Source organism: Felis catus, chromosome E2 (assembly GCF_018350175.1).
Source record: "Felis catus isolate Fca126 chromosome E2, F.catus_Fca126_mat1.0, whole genome shotgun sequence".
NCBI classification, from domain to species: domain Eukaryota; kingdom Metazoa; phylum Chordata; class Mammalia; order Carnivora; family Felidae; genus Felis; species Felis catus.
This window is the reverse complement of record NC_058382.1, coordinates 37992520-38004845: the sequence shown is the minus strand read 5'-3', so window position 1 is coordinate 38004845 and position 12326 is coordinate 37992520. Positions and strand designations below refer to the sequence as shown.

The window sequence follows — 12326 nt, the reverse complement described above, 5'->3', positions numbered from 1 at the left end:
AAAAAGAAGTAAAATGCTCTCTTTAAATGGGTTTCATTTTCTCTGTCAATCACCTTGAGGTCCCTCAGTATGGAGTATTCCCTAGCTCGAGAGAGAGTAGAAGGGAATTCACGCTGTTCAAATCTCAATATCCCCACTGCCACCTCAATGGGATCATTCTGCAGAATCCCAAACCACAAGGGAATACTAACAGTTACTTTCAGACCTCAGGACTGCTGTGTTTGGGGTTATCGCAGACAGCTGAGTGCATTGCATTTCCCCCCACTGCTTGATGGCCCAACAACAACACGAAAAAAGAAGCACTCAAAAAAAGAGCAAAACTCTTCCTTTTTAAACTCCTTTGAAAACAAACTGCTTTGCAGGTAAGTTTGGGCCCTGCAGGAGGTTAGGGGCACAGAGAGAATTGCTACATGTCTTGAGTCCTTATAAAGCTGAGGTCGTTCAGTAGAGTTTCCAAGGGCACATATGCACTAATTACATGCTTGGCTTTCGTCTGACCTGAACGAACGGGATGTAAATTAGTTGCTCTGGCAGAGAGGTTGGCATGATGGAGGTGATGCTGGCATGTGACACATGAAAGGAATAAGTAAACACAAGTAGGCAGGTCTCCTCCTTGCTTTTCCTTCCCTGTTCCAGCAGGTTAGAAGTTCCTTCTGCTGAGAGACTTCAAACTGTTTGGAACACCATTTTTGGGACAGAGAGACATGAATGTAATGCCCTCTGTACCCATTTAACAAGCTGTCAGTAGCCCCATTTGCCAAAAGGGACTGATGGTTTTCCTCACTGTAACATATGGGAACGGCTTGCAATGTTGCATGATAAAAACAAATATGATATAGCCAAGTGAGATGAAGGTTAGAAAGAACCCACTAAAGTTCCTAGCTTATTGGTTATACACACTCAGTAAAAATCACTAGAATTCACTTATGCTAGGGCTGTTATTTCTCCATTCAACAGATGAGAAAACTGACTCACGTAAAGGTTAAGCAACTTACCCGAAGCGCTTGGTTGATATATGCAAAGCCAGGGTCAAACCCAAATGGTCTGGCTCCAGAATACACAAGGAAACCATTCTGTTAATAAGTATTTTTTACACTGTAGAATTAGGATAACAACCCCTGGTGGGAAGGTCTGTGTGAGAACTAATGGGGTTCTAAGTATGAAATCATCTTGTAGGGAGTTTAAAGTGAGAGTCTCCTCTTCATGACAATCATCAAAGCCTTCATAATGTCCTCTAAATTCAGGAGAACCATGACAAAGCTAAGGGAATCCCAGCTGCTCAGTACTACTGCCAAAGAACAGAAGAACTTTTAGGAAGTTATTTAGACTGTCTGAGCCTGAATCCTGATCTATAAAATGGGCATATGTGATGATCACAGCTTCATTTACAGTGAAGAAGGCTGGATACAATCTATATATGTACTGTGTGTATTAAATAAGGAAATGACCTTTATGAACGCTATGAAATTTGTGACTGACTTTTTTTGGCTTTAAAATGGGATGAGGACTGAGAATTGCCAAATTTCACTCTCAATCAGGCTTCATTGCTTTTTTGTTGTGGCATGAGAGGAAGAGGGAAAGTAAGCCAGACTAAAATGAGTCCATTATAAGCCAGGTATACTATTACATGGTTCATTTAAACTACCCCAATATTTAAGGAAAGTATCAATATCATTTTAATGTGTAAGGTACTGAGGGGGAAAAGATTGTAATTTGCATCCAACTATGTGGTTAGGAAGCTGAGGAGTTGCTCTGTAGGATCCTACCTAAACCCCCAGGTAACTGCCTTCTTCAAAACTGCCTTGTCACAAACATTTCATTCCCCCTTATTTCAAAAGCTATCTGGTTAAACATAGATTCCACTTTCAAACCTCAAAAGGACACATACACATATGTAGAAATGTCCTTGTAATTTCCGAGCACACTCTGCCTAACCTACAATGCATTAACGCTAGTAAATATAAAGAAACACAAAACCCCAGCCTTGTGGAGGTTTCCAGCTGCAAGACTTCCAATTAAAAATTTCTCCCTTTCTTTACTCACGTAACATTTCCAGCATAGATAACAATTTTACTGCGACATCTTTAATACCATTAATGATTTGATCTTTCTGCAAAGAGCTTAAAAGCCCATAGAAGACAGAGATAGACTCGAGGTAGGTAGGTGGAAGGTTACACAGCAGGAGTATCTAGTGATGTGAACATAATAAAGAGAGTGCCCCAGAATTAAAGGAACCAGATGAGGGGCATTTACAAAGTAACACTTGAACACAAACCAACTGCTGATTTTTTTTTTAAATAAGAACTTTGGAATGAGAAAGTAGATTTCCAGTATCTCTTTGGTTTTATTTTCACAGGCAAAATCAAATGGAGAGTTGAGGCAATCAGTACGGGAACAGTGCCCCGTACAGAGTAGATGACTAATAAATTTGTCAAATGAGTGATTCGGGCAAACAAAAAATCCTGCTGTCCTAAGAATGGAGTGCAAAGAATGGATGCATTCCTGCATGAATAGCGATATTATTTGAATAATTATCTAAACATTCAGATCATCCTGGTGTTGATAAATGTGCTTTACGTTGGCTTTGAGGAATCAGATTCACAGACACAGAAATATCCCAATGTGAATAAGACTTCTTTGCTTCAGTGATGCATAAGCAAAGGCTGGCATCTTCATGTTCATTGCCCCAAGTTAGATAATCTGGGAGGATGAGAACATTCATCTTTCATTCCGCAAACATTAAAGCTTTACTACAGCCTCAGTGTTAGAATATTCAGATACGAAGTCATTTAAGACATAACCCCTTCCCTCAAAGGAATTTACCATTTGACTCCACTGAACACAGTAGAAATTAATGAAGCTAGCTTCTTTCTCAGGTGAGAGAGCAACTTCTGCTTTTGGTTTAGAGCAACTGATTCAAAAAGCCAAAAATCATCCTCTAAGGGAAATGTGTGCGGAGCAAGGGAGACAGACTCATCATCTCCGCCGAGGGAAGAGAAAACACAGGGAAGGTAAGTAATAGAAACAACACAGCAATAGTAATAATGATAGACCTCTTTATATGTGTCTGGTCCCTGGTAAGCACTTCGTACACCTTATGTAATGTCATCCTCACTATTACAATGTAAAGTTAGTTATATTATTACCACATTATATATAAGGAAACAAATTTCAGGGTTGTAAAAATTCTGATAGAAACTATGTAAAAAATGTAAGTTCCCTTCTTTATCTCTTTGACTTGATCTTATACTCTGATTCACATCACTCCGGCGAACCCCCAGCCACACTGACATCCTTCCTTTTGAGCTCATTGAACTTATCACAGGCATGCCCGCCTGAGGGTCATTGAATTTACTATCCCCTCTCTGGACACATTGTCCTCTCCCCCCTCCTGACTCAGCTATCTAAGTGATTGACTCCCTCATCATCTGCCTCAACTCGCTCAGATGTTGCCTTCACTGAGCATGCTCTTCTCTACTGAGCTCCTCAGTTCCCCAGACCTGCTTTGTTTTCTTCCACAGCATTTTTCACCTTCTGTAATACCTCACTGGCCAAGCCCTTGTACCCGGTTCTACTCTCCAAACTAAGCTGGATAAGGGTTGCCCTTGTTTTGTGTTTCTTTTTCCCCAGATAGACCCTTTTTAGATGCTAGACAAAACAAGTCCTTTGTTTTCAAGTTCTGTTTCCAATTCAAAACTGTGTATTGACCACGTATCACCAAAACAGAAGCCACTCTCAGTATTTAAAACAGGAAATTTAACACAAGGCAATGGTGACAGAGATGATGGGAGACAACTTAAATATTGGCAACAGGAGAAAGTTATTGCAACCAAGAAGCTGAGAGACAAAGGGAAGATGCAGAATTACTGGAACTCGGTGTCTAGTGTTTCCCAGAAAAGTTAGAAATGCAAAAGGAGCCACAGGAAGGGATGGAAGACTGAAGCCACTGAGGAGGTTCAGCTGTTGCTAGAAATGCCACCTTGAGCTAGCGAAGAGAGGTGAATAACTTGGAGTTCTTTTCTCCAACCTTCCCGTCACCAGCTACTGACTCCCCATTAGCTGAACCCGGCCAAATTCTGGATGACACAGGATCTGTTAGGTCAGCACCTCCTGAGGCAAAGAGCAGAGCAATTGACTGTCAGGAAATCAATGTAAATGCAAGCAGTCAGATAACTGCCCCTGTCTGACTGATGCATTAGATTTCACATAGGTTTTAAGGCCTGTTGCTATAGCCCCTCAATGTAACCTGGCTCCCTTATTACCTAACCCATGGAACAATTATAATTAAAGAAATATGTGTGATTTCTGCATTTGTCATTATGGTTGTTGTTTCACTGTGTCTGCCTCTAGATTAGAAGTTCCATGAAAGCATCTGAACCTTTTTATTGCTCTATCTATAATGCCTAGACCATGGAAACACTTTCATAGAGTTCTTCACAATAAACACCTGGAAAATGGAGGAGAGTGAATCACCTGAGATTTAGCAACATCATGATTTACACACTTTATTATCACATTGCAATAATCTGTTACTGGTTTTAGTTCCATTTTAAACCTGAAAGGCAAGAATGTACAACTGATCTCAAGTTCTGAAGGTGTTATTGCTTAGTCTCCCAGCACTGTCATGTATTTGTGGGGAAGTTGGAGGAATGGACAACAGAAAAGATAACAATTCCATGATGACAGGCACTGTCTCTGCTGAACACCAATGGTGTGGTGGTGATCTAGTCCTGGAGGGAAGGTATCCTCAAAGATCACTTGACTCTGTGCTTTACTGGCTTTTCTAGAATTACCAATTGCAGGGTCTATCCTACCTCATGGTGGAGGAGGGTGACTGAAATAATGCCTTTTGCAGAGAAATTGCACCTATGCAGCAAGATCAAGTGGATTTCAAAACCTTTCTATCTCTAAGATCCTTAATGCGAGCACAGCCAGAAGTTTGGGACTGAACGCAACAAAGATATGAATGAATGCATGATGGAATGAATAATAATATCTAGAGCCAATACCTCTGAAATCATAATGTCCCCAATGTCCATTACTACTTTTAAAGAACCCAACTAGTGAAACTTCTAAGGGCCCATGCCTTTTAAAATGCTGCTCAGACAATGTTTGATTGTCTGGTTAGAGCATGCCAAAGAGAGATGGAAATACAAATTATGTACATGTATATACATGAGGATATACAAACATTATACCATCTGATTCTCATTTAAAAGTATAAATGACTCCTTCCAAAGGTCCATGAATTAAATCATGGGTACCATTCACTGACTTTAGGTTTTGTCCCGTGCTCTATTTTTTTACATCTATAGTATGGTCTCCAATCTTTGTAATAGTCCAACAGGTTGTGTGTTATTATTCCATCATTCAATTAAGAGAACAAAGACTCAAGGTAGTAGAATATCTTGTCTAAGTCCACAGAGCTAATAAACAAAGATGTAATTAGAAAATAACTGCCTAAGTTATTTTTCAATGTTTCATTAGGGAAAATATTAAAAGTTTATAAAATAAATCATCTTATTGCTCTCTGCATACCCATATCTTAAATTTCAATAATTGCCGCCTTATGCCCAAGCTTATTTCATTTATTTCCTTACCACTTTCCCCACTTCTATTTCTTTGAAGCAAGTCCCATGTATGATAGCATTCGTCAATAATATATATATTTTTAAATGCTTATTTAATTTTGAGAGACAGCATGTGAGCAGGGAAGGTATAGAGAAGGAGGAGGACAGAGGATCCGAAGGGGGCTCTTTGCTGACAGCAGAGAGCCTGATACAGGGCTCGAACTCATGAACTGTGAGATCGTGACCTGAGCTAAAGTCAGACACTCAACTGACTGACCCACCCAAGAGCCCCCATAAATATTTTAGTATACGCTATATAGGCTGTTTTTTAATGTAACAGCTTTTTGTATACTGTATATAGATTGAATAGCTTAATATAGACTAGTTATTACTGGCAAATGTTAACTTACTTTCACTTTTAATTGTCACTGGGCAAAACTCCCATTTCAGCCTGTACAGGGATAGGCAATTATTGTTCCAAAAGTTAAGTAGGATAATTACAGATGTTCTATTGGCTTATTGGACAGGAATGAGAATTTACATTGAAAGAAAGGTACATGAAAAACATATCTGTTGTATTTTTCTTTCAATGCCGTTGTCTTTAATATAAGCATTGCAGGAAAAGAGAAGATTAATCAAGGAAAAAAATACCACGATTGTGATGAACTGGAGGATTTAATTGGAGATACTGTAAGAGGAAATTTTTAAAATGTGAAAAATGTTCAAATGTAAAAACATGGTAACAAAAGCAACACAAGAATTTAAGTATCACTTCCACCTTCTATGGTGGGTATGGAGATCCTGGCAAATGCATGTTTAAAAGTAAGAATGCAGAGCAATTACCAGCAAATCCACATATGACATCTCTTGGGAGTCTTTTGGAACCAGTTTCACTTATCCTTAGGTTTTTAATATTTTCCATCTCAAATTAAAAAATAAAGTTACTTTTTCCTAATAAATAAACTCTCATTGCTTCAGATCACTAAAAACTAATGAGCTGTTAAACGTCCACAGAAATTGTTTTTGGTCTTAAATGGCTTCTTGTAAAAGGAAAATGCTCGAACTCTTCAGAAGATTGGCTTAGATTTCACTTTTCACAAGCTTAAAAAAAAAAAAGACTGAATAAGCTCCTTTTTGTTATAGAAGAGCAAGTTAAACAGCAGAATCTACTTATTGAATTCTGTGAATATCAATTTTTTTTTAATATGGAATATTTTAGGAGCTTATCCTTTACTTGGAGAGATTATGTTCCCAGAGATTCAGCGGAGGTTTCTACAGTTTTTGCAAGACATGACGCATACTGGTAGATCATCCAGGTTACCACCTGGAATTTTCCTAATTTTAGGAGCCAAATATTGTCAGCTGTCAATCTATGCAGAGTGTTACTCAAAGGAACGTTTTGTAAGATAGGCATTAGGGTCACAAATGACTTTGCGACTATTCATCAATCTTCAAAGAGATAGCACATGTGGCTCTCCTATGTGAATGCTAATACAAATGTGAGCGTATTCTTTTTCTTTTTCACAATTTTAAATAGATTTTTGAAATACAACATACATTTCATATAACCCACCTATTTTATAGTACAATTCAATAATTTTTAGTAAATCTACAGAGGTACACAACAGTCACCCCCATCTGATTTTAAATCAGTTCTATCACCTCAAAGTAATAGACAGATGTAATGATATAGAGGCTTAAATGCCATCCCAAACTACATTTTGAAAACCAAAAACATTTTAATATTCCAGGATTGGGGGTGTTTTCAATTTATCCACTGATATCTGGTCCCATTTTCCAAATTGTATAAAGTGGCAGGTGAATGTGGGATCATCTTAAAAGAACTCCAAGTCCTGGGTGGACAGAAGGACCCAAATAGGGTAATTCTAAGAGTTCAGTTTGGGAACTTTAGAAGAAGGCACCATTTTCATCACACGAGTTCAAGTCAGAGGGGCTGCCAGTGCTAGAGTCTATGAGGAACACATGAAAAATCCCAATAAAAAAAGTACCAGCACTTTCTATCTCCCTCTCATAGGGCACCAGTAACAGATTATAGCTGTATCAGCCATGTGAAATTTTACCCTTTCCCTTGACCCATGTGTCCGTGGGCAGATCATGGAGCTGTCACAATCAGATACAGCAGATATGTGACTAGAAAAGGAATTAGAAGGACAGAGAGAGAAGAGAACTAAATACCCCACTTTGGGAAGGCTACCTTCCACTCCTGAAGCAAAACTAAGTGCAGGGGAGGCAGATGTAAATCAAATGAATTGGGAAATTCTTAAATCTTTCTTGAGATATAATTGACCTGCAACAAATACTCGTTTTAAGTGCACAGGTGAAAAGTTTCACAAACGCATGCACCTATATCACTATCACATTTCCATCACCCCACAAAGTCCCTTCATCTCTCTTTACAGTCAATCCCTTGCACACACATGCCACCAGACAATAAGGGCACTTCGTGGGGCTATGAAAATATTCTACATACCAATTAGAGTTTTTTGTGTTCAGTATTATGTTGTTAGTGAATAAAGCAGGTTTCTTCTTCTTTTACAATCTTTAATTTCTTTCTCATGCCTTATTTTTTTCTGTTTAGAGCTTGTAGCAGAATGTTGAAAACAAAAGAATACAACCTTGCTTGTTGCTGATGGTTGGGAAAAAGTATTCACATTTTTCAACATTATGTAAGGTGTTAATTCCAAGTTTTTATAAGATAGCCTTCATTAGGTTGAGGAGAATCTCCTACTCACCGTTAGCTGAGTTTTTTTTTTATCATGAATGAGTGTTGAATTTTATCAAATTCATCTACTGAAATGATCATGTGGTTTTTCTCCTTTATCCTATCAATCTGGCAACTGACTTTCAAAGTTAAGAGAAAAACAAAACCATATTCTTAGGAGAAATACCAGTAGGTAGTGTCAGAATCATTTTTTCGTATTGCTGTGTTCAAATTGCTAAAATGTTCTTAAGAATTTTCCCCCGTAGGTTAATTAAAAGATATTTGGTGCTCTGCTGCTCCTCTTTGTAAGTAGTTCATGAGACCTGATTTTTAAGATTTCAGGAATTTGGGGAGCTGGTTAATACTAGGTTGTTAGCTTGAAATCAACCATAGTTGAGGTATCGTATCTACAACACAAGAATTGGCAAATGCTACCTATCAGTGTCTTTCTCCCTGTCTCAGAAGACATTTAACTTCATACCGCTGGGGACATTGATGTGTGAAGTGCCTGCATATGTTTGCAATAGTTTTGCCTAGTTTAAGTATCAGGATGATGCTAGTCTCATAAAATGAACTGGGAAATATTTCCTCCTTTTCTATTTTATGGAAGACTTGTGTAGAATTGGCATAATATCTTCCTAAAGAGTATGGTAGAATTCACTAGTGAAGCCATCTGGGATTGTGGTTTTCTTTACAGTAAGCTTTTTAATTATTAGTATAGTTTCTTTAATTGATATAAGGCTATTCCAAATTTCTGTTCCTTCTTGAGGTGGTTTAGGCACTTTTGCATGTCAGGAAACTTGTACAATTCATCTCAGTTAAGGCAAGCATTGTTATTAAATTGTTCATATCACTGCCTCACTTCATACCTCTAATATGTAATTTGTGTTTTCTTTTACTTCCTAATTAGTCTAGTTAAAGTTTTATAAGTTTCATTGATCTTTAGCAGTAAACAATATTTCATTTTATGAATGGCTTGTATATGTTTTAATTTACTCTTTCATTGATACTTACCTTTGTTAAACTCTTTCATTTATATATTTGGACTTAACTTGCTCTTTTTCAAGTTTCTTAAGGTGGAAGTTTAAGTCACTGATTTTAAGACTTTGTTTATGTCTAATACAAGTATTTAACATTTTATATTTCTCTTTAATAGCTCTTTAGCTCCATCCCACAAAATTTTAATGGGTTGTGTTTACATTCTCATTCAGTTCCAAATACAGTTTCTAATGACCCTTGTGATTTCTTCTTTGACTCATGGCATAATTTTCTTGTTAAGGTATTCTAATTTAATTATTTTGAATCAGGGAACATAACTTGTTTATTTCAACTCTTTTGCATTGGAACTTTTTATGGCCCAGAATGTAGTCTATCGTGGTGAACAGTCCCTGTACCTTAGAGGAAAACAAAAACAAAAACAAAACCCATATATATATATGGTTTTCTTTGTTTGTTTATATATATATGTATACACACACACACATATATATATGGTTTTGTTTGTTTGTATGTATATATTCACACATATATATTTATATTTATATATGTATGTTCTCTCCTATTGTTGAGTGGAATTTTCTGACAAATAATTTAAATGACAAATAATTTACATCAGTTTATAGACTAAAACCATCAGGTTCAGCTATTCTGTCACCTTACTGTTTTCTTCCTATTTGTTGTATCAATTACTTGAGAAAGGAGTGTTGACATTGCGAAGTATTATGGAATTGTCTGTTGCTACTTTCAATTCCGTCACTTTTTGTCTTAGGTATTTTTTTTCCCCCAGTGGTACAAGTAGGAAAGTTTATTAAAGTGAAAGTACTCTCTGGGGATGTGAGAGCAGGGGAACTCAACTGACAGCTGCCTACCTCAGGGGGTGGGTCTCTGTCTGTCTTATGTATTTTTGAAAGATATATTTGATCATCACATATTAAACCTTCTTAGTGAGTTGACATATTCATTACTATGAAATAGCCCTCTTTATAACTGATAATTTTCACTGTTCTAAAATTTATTTTGATTGATATTAATATGCATTCCACGTTGCTTAGTATATTAATATAGCTAATATTATTACAGCTTTCTTAAATGAAAAGTTTTCATAATATTTTTTTTTCCAAAATTTTCCCCTTTTTATCACTTTCCTTACCTCTCTCTTTGCATACATTCTTTTTCTCTGGTACTTACTCCTACAAATCCAAAACCCATCTTTGTGTCTTCAGTTCAGTGAGACTATTAGTCTCTCCTTGGACTTTTCTCAAGTTGGGACACTGAATAGTACTTTTTAAATATTAAAATGAAATGTCTCATCATTAAGACTCACCAATAATGTTGTAGAATGTGCACCAAATTTTTTCCAAGGACAATGATCCAGGTGAGTTAAATATTCCTAGGTAAGAAAGAGTAAAATTTTTACATAAATGAGTTATACTTGTCAAAGTTGTTCATTTGGTACAATAACAAGAATAGATAGCAATGCAAGGTGAGCACCATCAAAGAAATGTATAATAAAAATATTCCATTTGAAAGTAGGGGATATGTTGTATATTCTTCTTAGAACAATCTTGATTCACAGTTGGAGAGAGAAAATTTGCATGAACCAGACCATCTTAAAGAAAGAAGTGAGCTATTTACTGATGGATAAAATGCATCCTAAAATGACATGGACCAAGCTTCCTAGAGAACTCTCAAATTTTCCCCTTAATTGTTGAAATATTTGTGTTCCCAGTCAGTAGAAACACATACATGAGAAAATACTCTAAGGAAGGAAGAGGCCTCAAGACAAAAATAGAGATAGAAATCTTTCAAATGGTACCAATGATCTTGGGCTAAAAAAGTTAAAGATAAAATAGAAGAACTATGCAATTTAACATCACCTACTGTGTACACGATCTAATACTAGACACGGGCGATGTAAGATATAAACTTTCATTGGACAGTCTTCTCTTTAGGAATTGTCATCAATGGATTTTCTGAACCTAGCTCTGAACTGTAGCAATTTCCTAGTGGTTTTTGGCTTTTTTGGATTTTTCTGTGAGTTCACTGGGCTTCCTTTTGATTAAGATAAAGTTTTAAATCGAAATCTGGATTACTAAAACCGATGACTGATTTTTTATAGTAATTAAGTGGAAGTTTTCCTTAGAAATCACTTCATACTGCATCTGGATTCTATAAGAACCTCATCATATTCCATTCTGTTAACTCTTCCTCAATGTGCATCCTGAAGTCTTACTCCTTAACCTTTATTTTCTCAGTTCTTTACTTTATATTCCAACTTTGAGGTTTTCAAACAGAAATTCCTTATAAAGTATAAAACTATGAAATCCAAATATTCTTAAAAGATTACAGGTCTTCACTTAATTTCAAAGTTAAGGTAACTGATAGCTTTACATATACTAATGAAAACCACTGTTATTTTAAGTTTTATTATACACCTCAGGAAGAAAAACACATTTGCTCCTCAAAGACCTTCTGACTCTTGGTTTTGTAATTAGTAATTTGGGTACAATAAAAGTATTTGCTCTGACCATGGGGAAATTATTTTAAAATGCAACCAGGTAAGTAATGAAATTGGGGTGCAAACACAATTAGGAATGATTCCAGAGCCTGAATATTATCTAATAAGATATTCACAAAAATTCTGAAATACACACCCTAAAGGAATTATACCTTAAGATAAGCTATTCAGGATTTAGAATGTTGAAAATGGAAGAACTCCCCCTAAATTTCTATTTGTTAAGCACAGCTCTATGGTGCCAGAATGTGGAGTATTTGATAGTAGGGATCTTCATATCACTGCCCAGTACCAGAAAATACTACGCATTCATTGTCAACGGGGGTTGGCAAGCTTGGAAAATCAAATAACATCTTGAGAATATTTTAAAAGACTGATCAAAAAAATCCCTTTTATTTTCAAAGAAAGTATTAAAATGAAATCATGCATGACTTCAAAATGTATTCAAATTTCTCTATAGTGTATAACAATAGGGAATTTTATCAGATTACATTTTCAATAAAAAGAGTTTGAATGAGCT

At 36.3% G+C, this 12326-nt stretch overlaps 1 protein-coding gene and 1 long non-coding RNA gene across 9 annotated transcripts in view; one reads left to right on the top strand and one right to left on the bottom strand.

Annotated features, from left to right (window-relative positions):
- Positions 1–12326, top strand: part of CDH8 (cadherin 8) — a 362718-nt gene that overhangs the window by 331161 nt on the left and 19231 nt on the right. Inside the window, exon 1 of one of the 8 annotated variants that reach the window (XM_023244995.2) lies at positions 2211–3011. The exons of the other annotated variants lie outside the window; for them this stretch is intronic. Within the exon in view, the coding sequence (XP_023100763.1) occupies positions 2855–3011 (157 nt within the window). The 5' untranslated portion in view covers positions 2211–2854. Of the gene's footprint in view, positions 1–2210; positions 3012–12326 lie in introns of those variants that run through there. 8 annotated transcript variants of the gene reach the window in all.
- The window catches only part of LOC123382195, a 44898-nt gene that overhangs the window by 15442 nt on the left and 17130 nt on the right, over positions 1–12326 (bottom strand). The window contains exon 3 of the long non-coding RNA XR_006590193.1: positions 10616–10681. This is a non-coding gene — a long non-coding RNA (uncharacterized LOC123382195). The remainder of the gene's footprint in view (positions 1–10615; positions 10682–12326) is intronic.